Raw genomic sequence first — 22555 nt, 5'->3', positions numbered from 1 at the left:
ACACACACACACACACACACACACACACCATCAGTCCTGCTTCCAGCAGGACGCCCTCAGCCATCCTCCAGTAAAGCCACCCTTGTGGAGATGGGACCTGGCAACTTCCTCTGCAGGTGCCATGGCCCTCACCTTCCCAGCAGCCGCTGCAAACCTGCAAAAGAGAATCTGCACCACCAGAATTCTTGACATTGTCAAAGGTTCAGCATCAGAAACATATGTGATCTTGTCAATGGACATGACATAAAGGAAACTGCATTACCATATGCTTTTCTGGGGGCACACTCAGGACCATGGGACCTTTTCACCTGACTGAAGCCCCCTAGGTGAGCTGTCTCCCCGATTAGCGTGTGAGCTCCCTGAAAACAGGGCTGGGAACCAGAATGGACGAACTTTTCTATTTGAGTCCCAAGCACTCAGCACCATACTTTGCATATCGTAAACACTGAATGAGTGCCTTCTCTCATTCACTCATTCATTAATTTCTTCTCCAAGCATCTCCTTTTCATCTTTCCAGGGCTTATACAGGAGCCTTAGTCCCTTTCCTCTGGTTAATTCTAGCCTCCATTTTTCAATTCTTCTTGAATACATGCCGTTCTGAAGAAGTCTATAAGCTCTAGATGCCATTTTATCTTTGCCCTGGAAACTTACAGGGTCATGGATCTAGAATGGGAAGAGATATGAATAGCCATCAAGTCCAACTTCCTGATTTTACAGAAAGGGCAACCAAGGCACAGAGAAATTAAATGACTTGCCCAGGCTCACACAGCTAATAAGTCTCCGAGACTCAATTTGCAGTCAGGTCTTACTGACCCCTGGGACAGTGTATAGAATGCCAGTCTTGGAGTCAGGAAGACTCATCCTCCTGAGTTCAAATCTGGCCTCAGACACTAGCTGTGTGACCCTGGGCAAGTCACTTAAACCTGTCTGCCTCAGTTTCCTCATCTGTAAAATGAGCTGTAGAAGGAAATAGCAAACCGCTCTAGTATCTTTGCCAAGAAAACCCCAAGTGGGGTCACAGAGTCAGATGTGACTGAAAATAACTAAACAGCAACAACAAATTTGTTGATTCCAAATCAAGCACCCTGTGTGCTAAGCCATGCTACCCCAAAGACTGGTATGATGTTCACGAACATAATTGATGTGTCCTGACTTAGGAGCATAGGCTCATAGATTTAGAGATGGACATGGCCCCAGATCTGAGTTCTTGAATCACCCACAAACTATTTTTGAGTGAGGAAAGACAGTCCCAGGCTGGGTTTATTTCAACATTGGTCCAGTTTCAACAACAGTCAGAACTGTAACTAGGAATTTTGGGAACAAATTCAGTTCATGGCATCTTGGAAGAGGAGGGCATGAAGATGGGGAGTGCAAGGTGTAGTGCACCCTGGACACAGTCACGTTGGGAGAGGAAATGTGAACCCATCCAGAAGAAGGGTATATAGAAGGGAAGAAACAATGGTTGGTGGTGAAAGGAATTTCCAGAAAGGTGGGCCTGAAGAAGGATAGAGGGTACTGCGGTAATGGGATCCCAGGTGATAATGGCCCAAGACTAAATGGAGGAGTGGGAGCAGCGCTGTCATAGTATAGTCCTTGGAGTGCTCCAAGACATCTGATTGGGAGGAAGAATTGCCCCTCCCCCAACTCCCATGGGTGTACCCTTTGGCAGTACCCTGCTTGACTCACCCTAGTTATGCCTCTGATTGTCTCATTGCTGTTAGCTGAATTAAAAGATTCTGGGCAAGTGTCACTGATCAATGTGGTATGGTGATATTTCACTGGGCAGACACTTGGAGCTCAGCATTCTACAGAAAACTTTTGGCATTTCCTAAGCCTAGAGTGGGGAGTGTAGATCAGCTTTTTGCTGTATGGCCGCCATATTGGCTTGAGCTAGGACCCTCTTGTCATGGTAGGAAATATTCTTTATGCCATAAAACTTTGGACAGGGAAGGGAATTGAGATAATGGAGATAGGTGTTTGCAGTATGGAAAAAAGGCAGATATGCCTGCTTCTTGTGTGAAGTGGAAAGATTTATTTTCCCCTTATGATGTTGGTGAAGAGATCAGGGAGCACTGAGTCTAAAGGTTTCCCTCTAGCCCTCTAGATCACAGAGATGGATGTGCTGGAGCCAGCTCAAACCAGCCTATGAGAGCTGATTGAGAAATCTTCAGGACTTGACAAATGCTCAAAATCAGAGCTTGAGTTATTGCTTTGTTAATTGTCTAGACTTAAGAAATTAATGGAGGAAATGTGAATGCACTTGTCCCTTCTGTACCGTGACTGTCCTGATTGCGGTTTCCATTTATGGCGAGTTGGCATAAGAAATCACATAGGAATTCTGGGGAGTTTTGTGGAAGCCTCGGACGATGACACGTGAAGACCAGCAGATGATACAGAAAAAGTTTGGAAACTCAGACGTGCGTATCCCAGATTTTACAACAAGGTATTGTAAACACCTGTACTGTAAAAAGAAAAAGAAAAGACATTTAGGCTTCTCCAGTGCAAAGGGAGGACCACAAATTTTCATGCAAGATTTTCCAGATTGCGGAATCCAGTGCTGTGTCACTAGCCCTGCCGTATGAAAGGGGCAACTGTACAGTTAAACTTTGATGACACACTAGTAAGCATTGAGATCATAGCAGCTAGATATCATAGTGTGTGAACTTAGGAAGTCCCGAGTTCAAATCTTACCTCAGACATTTATTATCTGTTTGACCCTAGACAAGTCCCATAACCTCTGTCTGCCTCTGTTTCCTCATCTGTAAAATGGGGATAATAATAGCATCTTCCTCCCAGGATTGTTATGAGGGTCAAATGAAATAATAATTGTGAAGTATTTGGTACAGTGCCTGGTTCGTAGTAAGCTCTATATAAAATGTTAGCTATTATTATCATTGGTTTGGAATTGGAGGGGAAACCTCTAGTTTTCTAGTCTAGAAATCTAGTCAAGTTAAATCTCTTCATTTTACAAGAAACAGGGGCCCTGAAAGATGAAAAAGCTTGTTCCAATCATCCAGCATCAGACTTGGGATTTGAATTCAGTAATAAAAATGGAGAAAATCATGCCGTGTTTTTCTGGACTTTGGGAAATCAGGGATCCCCAGCATGCTGTCAGCAGGAAGGGCCGAAGTGCTTTTTTCCATTGTTTGTCCGGGGTCACTGAGGGAGGATTGGAACTCAGGTCTTTCAGACTCCAGTTCTAGCACCCTATCTTCCTATTGCTTCCCTCAGGGATCATAGGATCCATAGGACTCAAGATGTAGAATCAGAAGGGGCTCAAGGGTCATCAAGTCCAATATCTTCTTGGACAGATGAGGAAACTGAGGCCCAGAGAGGTCACAAGGTGATAAACACAGAGGTGGGAGGGTCTGGCCCTTGCCTGGGGAGGCTGCTGAGGCAGTTGTTGGATTCACTGTGACTCAATGTCTGAATAGGAAGGGTCATCTAGTTCAATACTCTCTTTTAACAGAGTCCCAGAAAGGCCATGTTATCTGCTCAAAGTCTGTTAGAGGCAGAGGCAGGACTGAACCCAGTGGCATTCTCTCCACTATACCGTGAGGTGCACCCACTTTTCTCTTCTTTTTTATCTCCTTTCTTTCCTCCCTTCAATCTGCTATGTCCAACCTATGCCTTAGTTTCCCCAACATTAAAATGGAGTTAACGATAACCGCGGTACTTACTTTCCAGGACTCTAGTGAGATTCCAGTGAGATGATGTGTACAAGGTGCCTTGCCAACCTCATGCTTCTATAGAAACGTCAGCTTCTGCTAGTGTCTGCTAGTGACATCTGTGGGCTTGTGCTTAGTTCTAGTGGTAGCCCCTCGGGCTTATAGAAGTGGCTGAACCTGCTCTAATAGAGTGATTCTCTCACTCCTGGGGGTCTGTGGGCATCCAATGACAGAACCTGGGAGCAGCTACCTTTTGGTGCAGAGTTCATCAATTTCTGTCACAGCTGGGCATATCTGTGCCTGGCTGATTCAGTCGTGTGTGTGTGTGCACGTGTGCAGGTGTGAATGGGTATATCTGAGCCTGTCACATAATACCAAAGCTATGATATTTATTAATAGCATGACTCTTCCACGTCCCCTTGAGTGTGGCACAGATGAAATGATGCCATTTGCCAGTGAGTGGCAAAGCTAAAGTCACTCATTTTATCAGCTGGGTTTTCAACACCTGATTATCTGTTGCCTTAGGTGACCTTGGAGGTGTAGAACTGCCACAAGACTTTGGCTACTTTAAGAGGACTGGGGAATATTTTTCTGGTCTAGGGGGGCAGAGGAGTGAATTACCATATCGTTCATGCAGCTTGGTATAATAGTCAGACAGTTGGCTTTGGAATCAGGAAGACCCAGATTCATATGGGTTCTTATCCATATAGACTATGTGATCTTGGTGAAGTCACTTGACCTCTGAAAAGCATTTGCTGAACTGTATTGGTAGAGAGAATTTCCTTACCAGGAGTTCCTTATAGTTACAATGGGTCCAAATTCTACTCCTGCTCTCTCAACCCAAATCCATCTAGAAATAAATGGCTTCTGAGAAATACTGGAGTTGGCTAGGAGAGAAAGCAGAGGTTAATCACATGAGGCAGCTATGGCCTCACCTCACTTCACACTCCTCTCAGCTATAAAATAAATGTGGAAACATGGCAGCTCAGTGGATAATGGGGGACTGAACATGGGAGACAGCCACATGAGAGTCGAACCTTCCTCATTCACAGATGAGAAAACATCCAGCATTGACTCTCCTGGGTATGAAGGAGCAGTAAGGTAGCATGGTGGGTAGAGTGCTGGGCCTGGAGTCAGAAAGACCTGAGTTCAAATCTGACCTCAGACACTAGCTGTGATCGCAGGTAGACCACTTAACCTCTATCTGCCTTAGTTTTCTCCTCTGTAAAATGAGGATCACAGTAGTGCCTACTTCCCAGGGTTGTGAGGATGAAAGGAGACAATAATTTTATTTCATTTTTGGTTTATTTTAAAAAAACAATTGTTTATTTATTTGGACACTCTTTTCTTCTTCAATTTTGAGTTCTGGATATTCTCCCTCCCTCCAGCCCCTCCCTTGCCCACTGAGAAGGCAAATAATAAATTATCAGTGATACACATCTGTGTTAGCAATTTCACAAAAAAGTGAGAAAATTGTACTTTAATCTGCACTCAGAGTTCTTCAGTTCCCTCTCTGGGGTGGTCAGTCTTTCTTCATCATGAGTCCTTTGGAATGATGTTGGATCATGGTGTTGATCAGAGTGGGCAAGTCTTTCACAGTTGATCATCTCAGCAACATTGCTGTTACTGTTAACAATCATCCCCTGGTTCTTCTCACTTCAGTCTGCATCAGGTTATGTAGGTTTTGCCGTGTCCTTTTCCATCCCTTCATCATTTCTTACAGCACCATAGCACTCCATCACAATCATATGCTGCAAGTTGTTCATCCGTTCCCCAACTGATGAGCATCCCCTCAATTCCCAGTTCTTTGTCACCCCAGAAAGAGCTGCTATGAATGCTTTTTGATGTATGGGTTCTTTTCCTTTTTCTTTGATTTCTTTGGGGTACAGACCTAGTTTTAGAGTCCTTTGGGCATAGTTCCAAATTGTTTTCCAGAATGGTTGGAACAGTTATTAATGCACTTCTTGTTATTACTCTACTTATTAATGTACCTATTTTCCCTCATCTCCTCCACCATTTGTCACTTGTGATAGGTGTGTGAGGTAGTACCTCAGAGTTGTTTCAATTTTCATTTCCCTAACCAATAATGATTTAGAGCATTTTCCATGTGGCTAAAGATAGCTTTGATTTCTTCCTCTGCAAACTGCCTGTTTATATCCTTTGACCATTTATCCATTGGGGAATGGCTCTTATTTTTATTATTTTGACTCAGTTCTCTATATATTTGGGAAATGAGACCTTTATCAGGGGAACTTTCTGTAAGATATTTTTTAATATTACTTTGTTGTTGATGGTGCTTTTTAGCAAAATGTAGTTTCCCTGATTATTTCATTCAATTAGTTCTTTTTGCTTTTGCTTTGTCTGAGATCATGATTGCCTCCCCTTCCCTCTTCACTTCAGCTGAAGCATAATGGATTCTGCTCTAGCACTTCATTTCAACTCTGTGTGTGTCTTTTTGTCCCAACATATTGTTGGATTCTGGTTTCTAATCCATTCTACTCTCTGCTTCTATTCTACGGGTGAGATCATCCCATTCTTTATGATCACTAACTGCTTATTTTCCTCCATCCCATTTTCCTCTCTTTATTCTTGCTTTTTAAAAATCCTATTCCTCCTCAGAAGTCTGTCTTGCTTCTGACCACCACCTCCCCTAATCCGCCCTTGCCCTTATCATCTTCTTCCAAATCTCTTCTCCCATTCACCTCCTAACTCCCTAGCGAGTAAGATAAATTTCCATACTCAACTGTGTGCATATCTATACACACATATGTGTGTATACATACATAAATATACATATATACACACATCCCTGTATTCTTCTGTCTTTGAACCAGTTCTGATTAGAGTGAGGTTCAAGTATTGCCTGCTACCCTCCCTATTTTCCCCTTCACTATAAAAACTCTTCCTTGTATACTTCCTTTATGTGAGAAAATTTGCCTCCACTCTACCTCTCCGTTCACCCTCCTCTCTATGCATCCCTCTTCTTCAACTCTTGATTTTTTTTGAGATCATTCCAATTTACACCAGTGCCCTCTGTCTATGCAGACTCCTTCTAACTACCCTAATAATAATAAAAGTTTTTAGTAATAACATGTATCATATTCCCATACAAGAATGAAAACAGTTTAACTCTATTGAGTCCCTTATGATTACTCTTTCATGTTTACCTTTTTATGTTTCTCTTGAGTCTTCTGTTTGAATATCAAATTTTCTATTCAGCTCTGTCTTTTCATCAGGGATGCTTGGAAGTCTTCTATTTCCCCCCTTATTCTCAGTTTTCCCAGATAGGTTATTCTTGGTTGTAATCCTAACTTTACTGCCCTCTGGACTATTATATTCCATACCCTCTTCTCAATTAACATGGAAGCTGCTAAATCTTGTGTTATCCCGACTGTGGCTTCATGATATTTGAATTGTTTCTTTATGGTTGCATATTTTTTCTTGATAAGGGAACTCTTAAATTTGGCTATAATATTCCTGGGACTTTTCATTTTGGGATCTCTTTCAGGAGGTGATTCACAGATTCTTTCAATTTTTTTACCCTCTGGATCTAAGATATATCTAAGATAAAGTTTTCCTTTATAATTTCTTTAAGATTTTTTATATTTTGCTTTTTTCCAACTATAAGAAAGAATTTCAATATTCATTAAAAATTTTTGAGTTCCAAATTCTTTCCCTCCTCTCCCCTCTCCTCACTCCTCCCTGAGATGGCAAGCAATTTGATATAGATTATACAATACAGTCATGCAAAATTCATTTCTATATTAGCCATATTGTGAAAGAGAACCCTAAGGAAAGTAAAAAAGTTTTAAAAAAGTATGCTTTGATCTGCATTTAGATTCCACCAGTTTTTTTTCCTCTGGAGGGGATAACATTTTTCATCCTAAGTCCTTCAGAATTGTCTTGAATTGTTGTATTGCTGAGAAGAGCTAAGTCTTTCACAATTGATCATCATACATTTCTACTGTTACTATGTGCAGTGTTCTCCTAGTTCTGCATACTTCACTTTGTATCAGTTCATTTGAAAGTCTTTCCAAGTTTTTCTGAAAGATTCTGTTCATCATTTCTTATAGCACAATTGTATTCCATTGCATTCATATACCACAACTTGTTAAGCCATTCCCCATTTGATGGGCATCCCCTAGGTTTTAAATTCTTTGCTACCACAAAAAGAACTGCTATAAATATTTGTGTGCATATAGGTTCTTTCTCCCTTTATAATTTCTTGAAATATGATGTCTAGGGTCTTTTTTGATAATGGTTTTCAGATATTTTAATAATTCTTAAAAATTTTTCTCTTGAATCTATTTTTCCAGGCTAGTTGTTTTTCCAATGAAATATTTCACATTTTTCCCTATTTTTCATTCTTTTGACTTTGTTTTATTGTTTCTTGAAGTCTTTATCTTTCACTTTCTCTGTTCTAAGTTTTAAGTAATTATTTTCTTCAGTGAACTTTTGTAATTCTTTTTCCATCTTGTCTATTCTGCTTTTAAAGAAACTCTTTCTTCAATAAATTTTTGTGCCTCTTTTACCATTAGGCCAATTTTTTTTAAAGGTAATTTTCTTCAGTATTTTTTTTTTGCCTCGTTTTACTAAACTATTAGTTCTCTTTTCATGGTTTTCTTGCATCATTGTCATTTCTTTCTCCATTTTTTTCCTCTACCACTCAATACTTTCTTTAACTCTTCTAGGAATTCTTGTTGGGCCTGTGTCCAATTAGCGTTTTATTTGAGGCTTTGCTTGTGGCTATTTTCACATTGTTGTCTTCTTCTAAGTTTATGTCTTGGTCTCTGACACATTTTTTTACGGTCAAATTCTTTTTTGTTGTTTGCTCATCTCCCCAGCCTATTTCTTCACTTTGAACTTTATATAAAACTTGGGCTCTGCCCACCTGGGAGTGGGGATGCACTGTGCCAAGCTTTAGACTTTTTTGTGCTATTATTTTCAGAGCTAGTGCTGGGGGTCTTCAAGTTTTCAGTGCTTCCAAGGTGGTGTTATCCTGGGAGAGGTATGGTCATTGCTTTCCTGATCTGTGCTCTGGTCTTTACCCAAGAAGGGCTACTGCTCTCCTGTAGCTACAAGTACTATTGTTTCTTTTGGTCCTGAAATTGTGACCAGGTCCCCTGCTTCTTTGTGACTGATCCCAAGTGATTCTCTGCATACTGGAATTACAACCTGGAACTGTGCACGGGCAATAGAATTTCCAGTCAACCCTAGCTGCACCCAGTACCGGCAAAGGGTCCCTTTTAATCTCTTTCTGATCCTTTGTCTGATCCCCTTGCCATCTCTGGGCTGAGAGCTCCTGAAGCTGCTGTTTGTGCTGTTGCAGATGCGGCCTCTAAGCTGTGCTCCAGGTCTGTAGTTGCTTCAGTGTTATAGACCTCTTCTGTGGACCTCTTAAGTTATCTTAGGCTGGAAAAATGTCTCCCTCTGGCCTTTTGTCGGCTCTGCTGCTCCAAAATTTGATATGAGGTGGCATTTGAATGTTGTTTGGAGGCAAATGTTGGGAGACTTAAGCTGGGTCCCGGCCTTTACTCTGTCAACTAGAGATAACAATTTTAAAAGCACTTAACACAGTGTCTGGTACATTGTAAGCTCTATATTAATGCTAACTATTATTGCTATTATTGTTATTAATGGCAGGAATCATGCCAAAAGTTGATGATCAGATTTGGGGGATATTGTAATATGGGGATCAATTGTTTATGTAGGGATTGGATTAGATGACCTGAGAGGTCCCCTCTAAACCCCAGACTCTAAGATTGTGATCAAAGAGTGGTCAGAGGTGAAAGGGGAAACACAATGGTGCAGTGTCATGGAAGGCAAGGGGAGACCATTTCAAGAAATCACAGATTTGGTCCAAAAGAAAAAGAAAGAACTCTGTCTCAAATAGAAGAGGAACGATTGTTTTATCAGAAAAAATAAAAAATGGAGGGACCAAGAGAGGGGAAGATGGGCCTAGAAAATGAAGCAACTTGGAAAGTGTTCAGTCCAGGAGCTTTTTCCTGATCTTCCCTCTGAAATTGTCCAATCCCATCTGCCATTGTCTGAAGAGCATGGCCGTGCTTGCTAGAATCCCAGGATGCAGAGCCATAGGCATCCTGGGAGATGATGATGTCCACCCATGCTCTCCTTGTGTCTACAATGGAAGGAGGGCTGTGTCTGGAGTCAGAAGTCTTGCATTTGAAAACCACCCATACCTCTTACCACCTGGGTGATGGTGGGCAAGTCACTTAACCCCCTTCTTCATCTGTAAGATGGGGAGACTGGAAGAGATTGTCTGTGGTTCCTTTATGCTATGAATCCATGATCATGTGACCATTTAAAGCTTTTAATCAACGTCACCAAACATTTATTAAGTGGTTATCATGTGCCAGGCATTGCAGTATGTTCTGGAGATAGAGAGACAAAAATGAAAGTTGTTGCCCTCAGGGAACTTATCTTCTAAAGGGGGAGACAATCAATCAACACACATTTATATTAAGCACCTCATATGTGCTAGACATTATTTTAGGCTGGTGATATAAAGAGAAAAATTGAAATTGTCCCTACCTTCAAGGAGTTTGCATTCTATAAGGCTTTAAACAATGAGAAAAAGGGATGAAATGATCATTTTTCCCCCCTTCCTCCGTCTCTTTTGAGCAGGGAGAAGATGCCGTTCCATCATGTGACAGCTGGCTTGTTGTATAAGGGAAATTACCTGAATCGGTCCCTCTCTGCAGGCAGTGACAGTGAGCAGCTTGCTAACATCTCAGTGGAAGAATTGGACGGTAAGGGACATGCCCCATTGGGGAAATTCGCCATCTTGGACAAGAGGCTGGAGGAGAATGGCTTCTGCTCTTGGTGCCATAGTGGGGAGTCATGACTGAAGCCAGGCTGTGGTGAATAGGGAACAAAAAAAATCAGAAATAAAATTTCTGGTGTCCCTCCCCTATTTAGGCCTGTTCGTCCCATCACCAGGTAGAAAACTCTCCTCAATAATAAGTTAATGGAAGTCCAAGGCGAATGATTTCCATCCCCAAGGACAAGTCCCTGGCTCTTTCAAGGGGCTCTCTCCCATGTTTTGTGCTTCTTATGGTCTGATGAGCTGCCATGATTCCAAATTGTCTTTCATGCTGTATACCAGCTGCAGGGGAGGGCCAGACGCTGGTGATGGCTGCCTCTTGGCTTGAGACTGGTCTGTGCTTTGATTCCTGGCCAAGATCGATGCTTCTCAGCAGCTATTTCCAAGTGGATTTGGGAATGGAAAATAAGTTGACAGACTGTGGTGTAAGACTTGATGGGAGGCAGTCAGATGTGTGCAGTGGAAAGGGGGTTGGCTTTGGGGTCAAATAGCCTTGGTTGACATAGCAGCTCTGCTATTTATCACCTGTGTGACCTGAGACAAGTCACTTCCGCTCTGGATGTCATTGTCCTTATCTGTTAAATGAGGGTAGTAGAGTTGGGTTTGATGGCCTGTATGGTGCCTTCCAACTCCAACTCTGCTCCACATCCATAAATACAAGATCCTATGACCTGGGTTCAGATACTAGTTCTGCCATTCAATACCTACATGACCATGGGTAACTCACTTGATCTCTTTGGGTCTCAGTTTTCCCATCTGTAAGATGAGGGGGTTGTAGTAAATGATCTCTGTGGTTCCTGTAAGCTCTAAAACAATGATGTATGTTCTCACGCCTAGATCTCATGATCCTATGATTCCATGGGCATTCAGTGCCAACAAGAGAAGGAAGCAATCTTGAAAGAAGGATGGTTGGACATCCTGTGCAGGAATGCAGTGATGACTATAAAACATGTTGTCCAATTCTTTCAATCCTGACCTTTGGGCAGAATCTCCAGGGCTTGCAGGATCAATGCTTTACCTAAGCTGTCCTCCTCATGGCCCCAAGGGTTCAGGTTGCTCTTCAGGCTCTCACCAGACATTTTCTCTTGAGTAATGGACCCTCCAGCTTGTAACGATCAACAAATCAGAGATTCAGGGCCAGAAGAGGTCTTAGAAACCAGCTAGTCCAACGCCTTCATTCTTTGTTGATATCTTTTCTTTTAATAAATCTCACTTTGACCAACATACTCCTCCCCCTCCCACTGCTAGTGGGCCCAAAGTTTAGTAAAACCAATGAACAGAACCAACAAGTTTTACATCAGTTGCATGCAGTGCTCCACATCCATAGTCCCCCACCCCTACAAAGAAGTCGGGAGAGACATTTTTCTTCTTTGGGGCCAAGCTTGGCCATTATCACTTTGCAGCATTTTTTCATTGTTTTGTTGGGCCATTCTCCCCACCCCACCCCTTTTTCCAGAGGAAGAAACTGAGACTCAGAGAGCTCACATAGCTCATCCACAGTCACACAGTGTCAGAGATGGGGATTCAAACTCAGGTCTTCCTGACTCAAAGACTAACACTCTACCTACTATACCATGTTGTCTTTCTGGGTCGAAGGTCTTTTCTAAGGAAGTAAGAGAGAGTTCAACTAGACCAAGGGTCCTTCACCTTTCTTTGAGTCATGGGCCCCTTCAGTAGTCTGACAAAGCCTATGGACTCTTTTACAGAGTAACATTTTAAAATAATTTAAGAAAATGCTTAATTTCAACTAAAAATTAGGGGGAAAAAGGATGTATTTCCCCCCCTCATGTAAGTTCACAGACTACCTATTCAGGTACCCTAGGTTCAGAAGCACTGATCTAGAACTTGGGGTTCTCCTGCATTTCTGAGTAGAATGCTCAGGGCACCAGGAGGCTTCTCCATATCTACTAAAACCCAAGCAATCCTGGGTCCGAATCATCTTTCCCTAATACCGTCCATCATCACCATGTTTTATGGCAAGGGCTCAGCCCAGGCTCTAAAGATGAGAAGTTAGACTCACAGCAGATGGTCCTAATGCTGGCAGGTTTCATGGTCTAATCCGGTGTTGTGCCTGTGCACAGATCCAGGAGACTAAAAGTTATCTCCCCCCAGATGGGAGGGCGGGCAAAGTTATCCCCATGGTAGGTGCACCATGCCAAGCAGTGTAGGGATCTGAACTTCAGCCTGTGTGATGGAAAGGATGGCAGGGGGAAGGAGAAGGAGACTGGTGGCTTTGGCATTTGTCTGCTTGTCTCATTTGCTAAAATGTTTTGGAGGACAAGAGGATGAGAAAAAGGGTTTTGTTGTAAAGAGGGATCCTTGTATCCCTAAGGCTGTGAGGGTCTCTTGGACTCTGTGGGGATGGGAGAGGTCGTGTAGTTGGAAGTGAGGCTTGGTTTGGCTCAGAAAACCCCTTAGAGACGAATTCTTGGCCAGGCTTTGTAGACTTCTGGAGTAGATTAGACTAGACCAAGCCTTTGAAGTGGTGGAAAGAGAGTTGGTTCAGGAATGAGGGAACCAGGGTTCAAATCCTGCCTGTGACATTTAACCACCTGGATCTTTGATCTTACAAACTTAGTATTTATACCTTTCTGGGCCTCAATTTCCTTTTCTGTAAAATGAGGGAGGTTGGACCAGTTGGCCTCTGAGTCTCTTGTGTCATATCTGGGAGGCCAATATGGGTTATACTCTTTGGCTTATGTGATCTCCACCATGATGGAGACAGTCTCTGTTACCATTTTCTGTGTGAAATGCTAGCAGACCATCAAATGGGAACAGGAGATCCAAGGATGGGATCACTGCCTTGTGGGGAAAGATGGGAGCTAGCCTACAGATGACTAAGCTCAGAAGCCCTGGGGAAATACGGGGAGACAGGCAGGAGATGTTTCATTGAACCAAGCTGGTGAGAGTCTGGTCAGACATATCAAGTGTGGAGGCCGTAGTGTCCTCCCCAATCAATCATTTCAACAAGTATTCATTACTATGTGTCAGGCCTTGCACTTAGGGCTAGTGATGCAAGGACAAAAATGAAACAGTTCCTGCCCTCAGGGAGTTTATATTCTATCAGAGGAGACTATGTATACACACATGTATATACACATTGATACACACAAAATAATTGCAGGGTAATTTTTTTTGGGGGGGCATTAGCTTCTGGGGAGGGGAATTAGGAAAGGCCCCATGTTGATAGTGACCCTGGAACTGAATCTTGGAGGAACTCAAGAGGGTGGGTGGTATTCTAGGCATTGGGGGGGCAGCCAGTACAAAGTCATGGAGATAGTAGATGGAGCCCTGTGTGTAAGAAGAAGTAAGAAGTCCCAGATTTGGTAGAAAGAATGATGAAGGAATACCTGCCCTGAACTGAGAGGTGCTGGAAGTAGGAAGTGCGGGGAGCAGGCTGGGATGGCCATGTGCCAGCTGAGATACAAGCTAGATGGGAATGGGCTCAGCTGGTTTAGGAAAAATCTCCTAGTTTAGGACTATCTTAGAACAAAATTCCTGGATCTTATAAGTCCTTCATGCCAAGTTTGTCTTGCTTGAGTTTAACCCCTTTCTCTTTGTTGCTAGTTAAGGATTTTCCCTCTAACCCCATCTATGTCTTTGGTGTCCTGGGGAGAAGGACAGGGGCCCAAGAATAGTCCAGGAGAATCTAAGGAGAGATCCGTATTCCTCGGTGGATGGGCAAGGCCCAGTAACTACAGCAGTGAGATGGAGGAGACCATTGTCTCAGTGGAGTCAGGGGAGAGGACTAGCAAGTGGAGCTGGGAATAGGTCTGGAACACTCAGTAAGACTGAAAGACCAGGCCTCATTCTTGCCTGGGGCTGGTCCTCTGACACTCCCTCAGTTTCCAGACATTTAAAAGAGGATATGGGGGTGAGAATGGAGAAATGGGGGATGGAAGGTACTCTTACTGCAGATGGATTCCTGTTGGGTCCCCTCTGGCTCTAAGTGCTAGGAATCATCACTCTAATGTCTGTGCAAGCCTGGGATTGGTTTACCCACCATAGTGAGAGGGCACTGCCTTGGTATCTCCACTTGGCATTGAGATCTGGACAGGCAGTGCTCAAGTCATTGTGAAGGAGTGAATTATGACTTCCTGGGGGAGGGGTACATCTGAGTGTGTGCCAGAGAACCAAGTAGTCCCTTTGGCATAATTAGGTAAGTGGACTGAGTTTATATTGTACAAAGGGCATCGAGTGGGGATCACCATGGAGCCAGTCATGCTTACAGGAAAATGACTCTAGACCTGGGTGGGACCTCAGAGTCCATCTAATCCGACCCCCTCTTTTTACAGAGGAGGAAGCTCATTAAACTTCTATTAAGCACCAACTGTGTACGGAGGCACTGTGCAGGGTGCCTGGAATCTTAAGATGACAGGTCCCAAGCCAGAAGGGAGCTCAGAGACAATCTAGTCCTTCTTCCTTGTTTTATAGATGAGGAAAGTCAACAAATATTAATTAAGGACTTACTGGGTACAAAGGCACTGTGCCAGGATCTGGGAATCTTAAGATCATTACTGGCTGATGGATGAGTAACTTACAGCCTTAGACAATTGGCTAGGACCCTGAGAAGTGGTGACTGGCCAGGGTCGCACAAAGGGCACAAGCTCAGATTATCCCCACCCCCAGCAGTTTCTCTCCACCCTGCCACGGTGGCTCTCACGTTAGACACACTGCTGTGGAACAATCGAAACGTTGATGGTACATATTAAAAACTGCAGACTTATCTGTCTCTCTCTTGGTCTCAGTTTTCTCAGCTGCAAATGAAGGTGTCGAAGTAAATGACCTTTGATGTCCTTCCCATTTTTAATCTTGTGATGCTCCCCATCCTTTCCGGGTGTATATTCTCTTCTAATACTTAGTGGAGGGAGAGAGGGGCTCTCCTACCCTCTGGATCCTGGCCACACCAACTTCTAAACAAGACAGGCAGCTCCCTCCTTCTCTCCCCAGCTTGGCATTCACTGTGTCGGCATAAGGTAGAGGTTGTGACCTAGACTGATGCACAGAAGTAGTCACACCGGGGCTCCAGAATGTTCCATTTGGGAACAGGTGATCCATGCATAGCATAGGGCGATGATGAATCAGCAGCCAGGAGCTGTCCTAACAGCTCCCAAAGCACTTGGTGGCCATGGGGCCAGCATTAAACCTGTTTAATTGGATTTAGTCAGTGCTGCAAACCCTACTGTCTGCCTGAGGGCTGCTTTTTAGAGTCACCTCCCTGGATGAAATCTCTCCAGCTCATCCGTCAGCAGAATGTTCCATGCTCTCCTGGAGACAGGCCATTTGTTCTCTGGCTTATAAGATGGAGGCTTATTATTACTACTATTTTCTAAGGTGGAGCAGCACATGAGGTTGTGGGCCCAATTGTGTTTCCTTCTATGCCCTATTCTGTGTGCAGAGGTCCTGGGTGAGCGTATCTAAGCATATGCCTTCTGGGTTCAAACCTTGGCAGGCAGAAGGCATCAGCTCGGCAGGTTTAGGAAACAGATTGGACTGAATCAGCCTCAGATGACTGTGTTTTTCAGTTTTTGAAGAAGCTAAACTTTCAGAGACTTAAGCTGCTTAGTGATCTCTTTGAGAATCTTGTTTCAAGCCCTCTTGGGCTGCCGCCGCCTGTAGTCCTTGGATACAACAGTGTTTATTAAATAAATGCCTACTATGTGCCAGGCAGAGAAGCAGATTAATGGGGTGAATAGAGACACAGTGTGGCACAAAAGGGAAAGAAAGAATTGACCCTAAAATAGGGGTAACTCATTTGTTTGTATCATGGCTTCCTTTGGCAGTCTGGCAATGACTATGGACCCCTTCTCAGAATCAGGTTGTGTTGCCCACATGTACATTTGTCAAAAATGGCTGATTTCAGCTAGAGATTACTGAAAACAAAGATATAGTTTTCCTTCCACCCAGGTTCATGGACCCCAAATTATGAACCCCTTCCCTAAACACAGAATACCTGAGCTCAAATTCTGTCTCTGATACTTGCAACCTCTGTGATTCTGGGCAGTTCTACTAAGCTGGTTGGGTTCTATAAGCTGGTTTGTTCTATAAAGTGAGGGGATTTCATCATTGGGGTCACCTCAGATCCTAAATCTGTGATCACAGGATCCTGTGATAGAACACTGGCCTTGAATTGAAGATATCCTGAGTTCAGTCAGAGTCATGCTTCTGACACATATTGGCTATGTTACCCTGGACAAGTCACTTAGCTTCTCAATGGTCCAGGCAACTCTCTAAGCTGCAGAAAAGCTACTGATCTGTATCGGTAGTGGGTGTTTTCTTACTGAAAGATTCCAATGATGATCAAATCATGGACACAGATTTTTTAAAATGTGACTCGTTTGTGTTAAGAAGTTACATCCTGTTGAATGTAGACTTTTGTCTTCAAGAAGAGGAAGCTTTGTAGTATCTGGAGTTAGTTTCTATTTTGTGGGTGAATAAGAAAACATCTTTTCTGAGCACATCTCTTTGCACAGCAGGGTATTGCTGCTGTGTGGAGGCCACTGGGGCATCATACTAGTGTATAGTGACACTAAGCAGACACTCCTTCATTACTAATGAATGAATGGTCTCATCCCTGTAGTTGGTACAGTGAGGTAGGAGCAGACGGTCCATCCGTACTGAAAGGGGAAAGTAGGGAGCCAGCCAGATTGACTGAAAAAGGATCAACCCTACCTTATCACACCTATCAGACTGACTTACATGACAAAATGGGAAAATGATAAATGTTGGAGAAGATGTGGAAAAATTGGAACACTGATGTATTGTTGGTAGAGTTGTGAACTGATCCAACCATTCTGGAGAGCAATTTGGAACCATGCCCAAAGAGCTATAAAACTGTGCATGCCCTTTGATTCAGCAATGCCACTTCTAGGTCTGTATTCCAAAGAGATCATAAAAATGGGAAAAGGACCCACATGTACAAAAATATTTATAGCAGCTGTTTTTGTGGTGGCCAAGAACTGGAAACTGAGGGGATACCCATAAATTGCAGAATGACTGAACAAGTTGTGGTATATAAATATAATGGAATACTGTTGTTCCATAAGAAATGAGGACACAAACTGATGCTGAGTGAAGTGAGCAGAACCAGGAGAACATTGTACACGGTAATGACAACAATGTGCAATGACAGACTTTGATAAGACTTAGCTCTTCTCAGCAATGCAAGGATCTAAGACAACTGCAAAAGACTCATGAGGGAGAATGCCGTCCACATCCAGAGAAAGAGCTCTGGAGTCTGAATGCAGATGGAAGCAGACTATTTGTTCTTTTTTTTGGGGGGGGGGTTATTCTTTTTTTGGTTTCTCCCATTGGTTCTAATTTTTCTTTACAACACGACTAACGTGAAAATATATCTAATATGAAGGTATATGTAGAGCCTGTGTCAGATTGCGCGCCATCTTGGGGAGGGGGGAAAGGAGGGAGGGGGAGAAAATTTAGAACTCAAAATCTTATGGAAGTGAATGTTGAAAACTAAGAACTAATTTAAAAAGGACCAACCCTTTGGGGAACATCCTTGTCCATTCATCATTTCTTGATTAAAGATCCCTTCTGCAAAGGTCTTTCTTGCTCACTTTTCTCTTTAACTATAACCATATCCATTGTTGGACCTAGGAAGAAGGAAGTGCTGGGAAGCTACACCAGAATGGACAGAAGGGAGTTGGTCACTTGGGCATTGTGGAAAGAGCATTGGGCCTAGAGTCAGAGGATCTGGGTTCAAATGCTGACTCTGCTGCTTACTTTGAGTAAGGTCACTCCATTCCCATCTATTAGGAGGAGTCTAATCTCTAGGTGGAGGGCATTCTCACACCTATGGAATCATAGATCCTTGATATACTGATGTATTGACCTTGAACTCACTCTGTTTACGTCTCACTTTTCTCATCTGTAAAATGAAGAGGTCGATGGTATGTTTTCTAAAGTTTTTTTCTAGCCCTAAAACTGATGAATAAGCAATTTGGAGCAGAAAATTCTGCAAAGGACCATCCATCCATTTATTCATCCATCAATCCCTCCATTTATTTATTTATTAATTCATCCATTCTTTAATTTATTCATTCATCTACCCATTCATTTATTCATCCATTCATTCAACAAATATTTATGGAATATCTAATTGTAGGGACATGTCTGTGCTATGCTTTGGGGGATACAAAGATGGGTCGCCTCTGATATGCAAGCCCTTGGTCTAGCTGAAGAAATAAGAGATATGTTCATTAGCTAGCAGGCTCCTCCCACATCCTCCCTTTGAGAAGAGGGTCCAGGATAGACGGGTAAACAGAGTAGACTTCCCCACTTCCCAGCCAGCTTCTGGACTTCATCATGTCCATGACCAGGTGCCCTCCACTTACTCTCTCCCCCCCTTTTAGCTTCTATTCACATCTTGTCTTCCCCACTAGACTGTAAACTCCTTGAAGCTAGAGACTGTCTTTTGACTTTCCTTGTGTCCTCACTACCTAACACTGTGCCTGCTACATAATAGATGCTTAATAAATGTTTATTAACTGACAGAGGCACTGGAACCTTGCCATGGGAAATGTTGGAAACAGGAGGGTCCTTCCTGACCCCCCTCAAAGCCACCTACTCCAACTCTCCTCCAGGCTGGCTTTGTATGTAGGCCTTCAACCAAGTAATAGAATTCTGGTCCAGGAGGCCACTTGGCTCCCTTGGTCTTCTGCTCTCAATCCAGGGGCATCTCTCCTTGTCATCGCCCCAGCCATCCCAGTAGAAGACACTCTATTGTCCATTATTGTGTACCTTGGGTAGCTAATTTCCCTCCCTTCCTCTTCCCTGGCTTCTCTCTTCTCCCTTGAACTGGAAGGGCCTTAGAGTTCACCTAGGAAAGTCCTCTCATTTGACTTCTGAGAAAACTGAGACCCAGAGGGGTTAAGTGACACAAATACGTATAGATCTTAACTCATAAGATTTTTTGAAGATCAAGGGAGATAATGTATATAAAGGATCTTGAAAGTCTTAGAGTGGCATACACATGTAAGTTATTCAATCAGTCAGATAGAAAGCATTTATTAAATGCTTACTGTGTACCAGGCACAGTGCTAAGTCTTGGAGGGTGCATGTATACTTTTGGATGACGATGATGATGATGATACTGGAAGGCTGGTTGGGAACTGGGATGCTTAATAAATCTTTTAGTGGGCTGCTGTCTATTTTTAAAGCTCTATACAAGGTCAGGCTGTTTGTTCCCTTTTAAGATAGGAGGCCCAGCTGAGTCCCCAAGGCAATGTGCTTTGGTGGAAAGAGTAATAGCTTCAGAGATTGATGATCTGGGTTCAGTCCCTGGCTCTGCCCCTAAATAGCTAGCTATGTGACCTTGGGCAAGCTATCTGTAGAATGGGGATAAGCTGGCTCTCCTGCTTCCCCAACACGGGGCACTGTGAAGAAGCTGCCTGGGAAATGAGAAAGCGCCTTCTGAATATGAGCTAATAGGGAGGAGGGCAGAACTCTGCAGCAAAGAATTGGCTGAGGCTGTTGTGCTGCGCTCCAGCCCACCTGTGCCTTGGGGTGCCCAGAATTTCCTTTTAAAGTCAGTCCTTGTCTTCACTCTCCTTCTCCCCCACTGAAGATGGTTTTGATTCTAAAATTCCGAAGGCACATTCTGCTTGCCCCTTTGAGGCACTCGCCCACATGGGTTCTGTCAACGTAGGATCAGAGGGAGGCAGAAATATTCTCATAGTAAGAGGGGATCCTCACAACTCCTGCCTGAGAAGGAGGCTTATGCATCTGTGCTCCCCTCTCCTGGGAAGGAAATAAAACCTGTGTACCTCAAAGACCTTACAGGCATCCTGTGATCCCAGCAAGGTTGGGGATAAGGGAAAGATTACGTGGTACCCGAGACATGCTGCCTCTTCAAGAATTGTGATGAAAAAAAAAAATGCTTCTGTTTTTTCCCCTCTCTGGAGTTTCAGACTATCTCTCCATTGGAATGGGGATGGGATCTGTGAGTTCATTGTTAGTAAGAACTCCCAGGTGAGGGAACTCTCTCTACTAAGGCAGGTCACTGCCTTCTTTGTGACTTTTTGAGAGCTCTGAGAGACTGTTGACCCTGACTTGGCCAAAGTGAGTGTCACAGCCAGGTCTTCCTAGTTGTGGGCCAGGCTCCCTATCCACTAAGCCACAGTGCTTCTCAGAGCCAGGAGAAAGTCATTTGCTGTGAACTCTTGGGCCATGTCTGGGGAAGGATGTAGATATTTGTTCTCAGCACCACTCTTCTTGAAGAGGAATGCTGTTTTATGAAATTGGACTTTGGAAGGTTGCCTCCACTCACTCTCCCGGCAGATCGATTAGGCCAGGTATGACTGGCAGGTGGCAAAGACCCGACCCAGAGAGTATTAATCCAGGTCTGGGAGACCCCTCTATTTTTTCTAATAATGATGCTTTCTGAGATGGGCTGAGGGGCCTTCCACTTAATGAAATGAAAGCACCACTGTCTCAAACTGGAATCCTTTCATGTTCAATCAATCGAGCAGTCGACAAGCATGTACTAGATACTAGGCACTGGAAATACAAAGACAATAATAAAAATAGCTAGCACTGTATCTTATAAGCATGATCTCAAATAAGCCTCACAATGACCCTGAGAAGGTGGGTGTTATCATAGCTCATAGTTATCATAGTTAGAATAACTGAGATGGGGGAACTAAGGCAGACAAGGTTAAGTGACTTGTCCAAGGTCACACAGCTAGTAAGTGTCTGAGGCCAGATTTGAACTCAGGAAGATGAGTCTTCTTGTTTTCCAGGCCAGGTGCTCTGTGCTCTATGGCGCCACCTAGCTGCCTCTAGATGCTAACATTATCCCCATTTTACACTCCTCTGGTTTCCCTCTATTCCTGCATTCTATTACCTGGCATGGTCCTGGTTCTTTGGAGTGGTGCATCAGCCCTGATACCTTGAAGCCTTCTGGCCAGACCAGAACTATAAGTTCCTAGACCTAGTCCTTGGGTCATGCCCTGTCTGGCCAATTAAATGACAGAGTTCTAAGGGGTTACCTTAATTTTTGTCTTTTTATCCCCAACACTTAGTACAGTGTTTGGCACTAAGTGCTTAAAAATACTTATTAATTGATTGACTCTGGAGACAAGGAGCCTCTGTTCAAATCCTCTCTGATACTTGTAACTTATATGACCTCATGGGTCTCAGTTTCCTCATTTGTACAATGAAGTGGTTGGATAAGATAGCCTTTGAGGTTCCTACAGGTGCTAGGTCTACTGAGGAAGGAGAGAGGAGGGGACTTGGGGATACTGGGTTCCAGGTCCCTGTCTTCTCTAGGGAGAAACGAATGGGGCTGTGGCTCAGTCAGGGGAGACTGGAGGGGTAACACTGACCCTGTGGGTACTATGTCCTCAAGGGCACCTCTCACATGCCATAAAGACATGGATTTGATTAAGAAACATTCTCCCAATGGATGCCTTACGTGCTAGGACTTCTAAGGCACCCTTCCAAAGGACAAGGGCTGGTTTTAAGCAAATCCCATGTGTGCAAACAAACTCCTAAGTCCCTGGGCTGATGATGCAGATAGGGGATGGCAGTGGGGAGGGAGCTAGAACTGAGGTCCATCGACAAGATTCAATTGACCATACTCCAGTACTTGTGCTGGACAGTTCCTGGCACATAGTAGGCGCTTAATAAATATTTATCAATTGCTTGAATTTCTGTTACTTGAAGGAAAAATCGACATCTTAAAATATTCAAAGCCAGACCTGTCTTTCTCTTGACTCGAAACCTCTAGGTTGGGTTTCCATTGTATTGTAGCTTCTCAGCATGGTCCGATTTGGGCTTCTCTAGCCAGGTCCGCCCAGTCTTCCATTGAACTGATGTTCCCAGTTTTCTAGCTGGGGGGCTCTGTCCCCAAAGCCCCCAGGGCTCCTCCAACCCCATCTGGTTAAGATTTGAAGTGATTTTTGTTTGCATGCTTCTCTGGGAGATATAAAACTCCAGCTTGTGTTCATGGCCCCATCGTTGCAGGCAGGGTTTATGATGAGGCTGGAGGACTAGCAGTGAGTTTCTTCAAAGCCCCCAGAATCCA

General features: G+C 43.6%; 1 protein-coding gene across 1 annotated transcript in view; it reads left to right on the top strand.

Annotated features, from left to right (window-relative positions):
- CALN1 (calneuron 1) overlaps positions 1-22555 on the top strand; it is a 501720-nt gene that overhangs the window by 103307 nt on the left and 375858 nt on the right. The window contains exon 3 of the mRNA XM_069089548.1: positions 10318-10438. Coding sequence (XP_068945649.1) covers positions 10318-10438 — 121 coding nt within the window. The remainder of the gene's footprint in view (positions 1-10317; positions 10439-22555) is intronic.

The sequence above is a fragment of the Petaurus breviceps genome, unplaced genomic scaffold, assembly GCF_028583685.1.
Source record: "Petaurus breviceps papuanus isolate PSGF00001 unplaced genomic scaffold, PetGlider_PUasm1.0 186, whole genome shotgun sequence".
NCBI classification, from domain to species: domain Eukaryota; kingdom Metazoa; phylum Chordata; class Mammalia; order Diprotodontia; family Petauridae; genus Petaurus; species Petaurus breviceps.
This window is presented reverse-complemented; position numbering and strand designations above follow the sequence as displayed.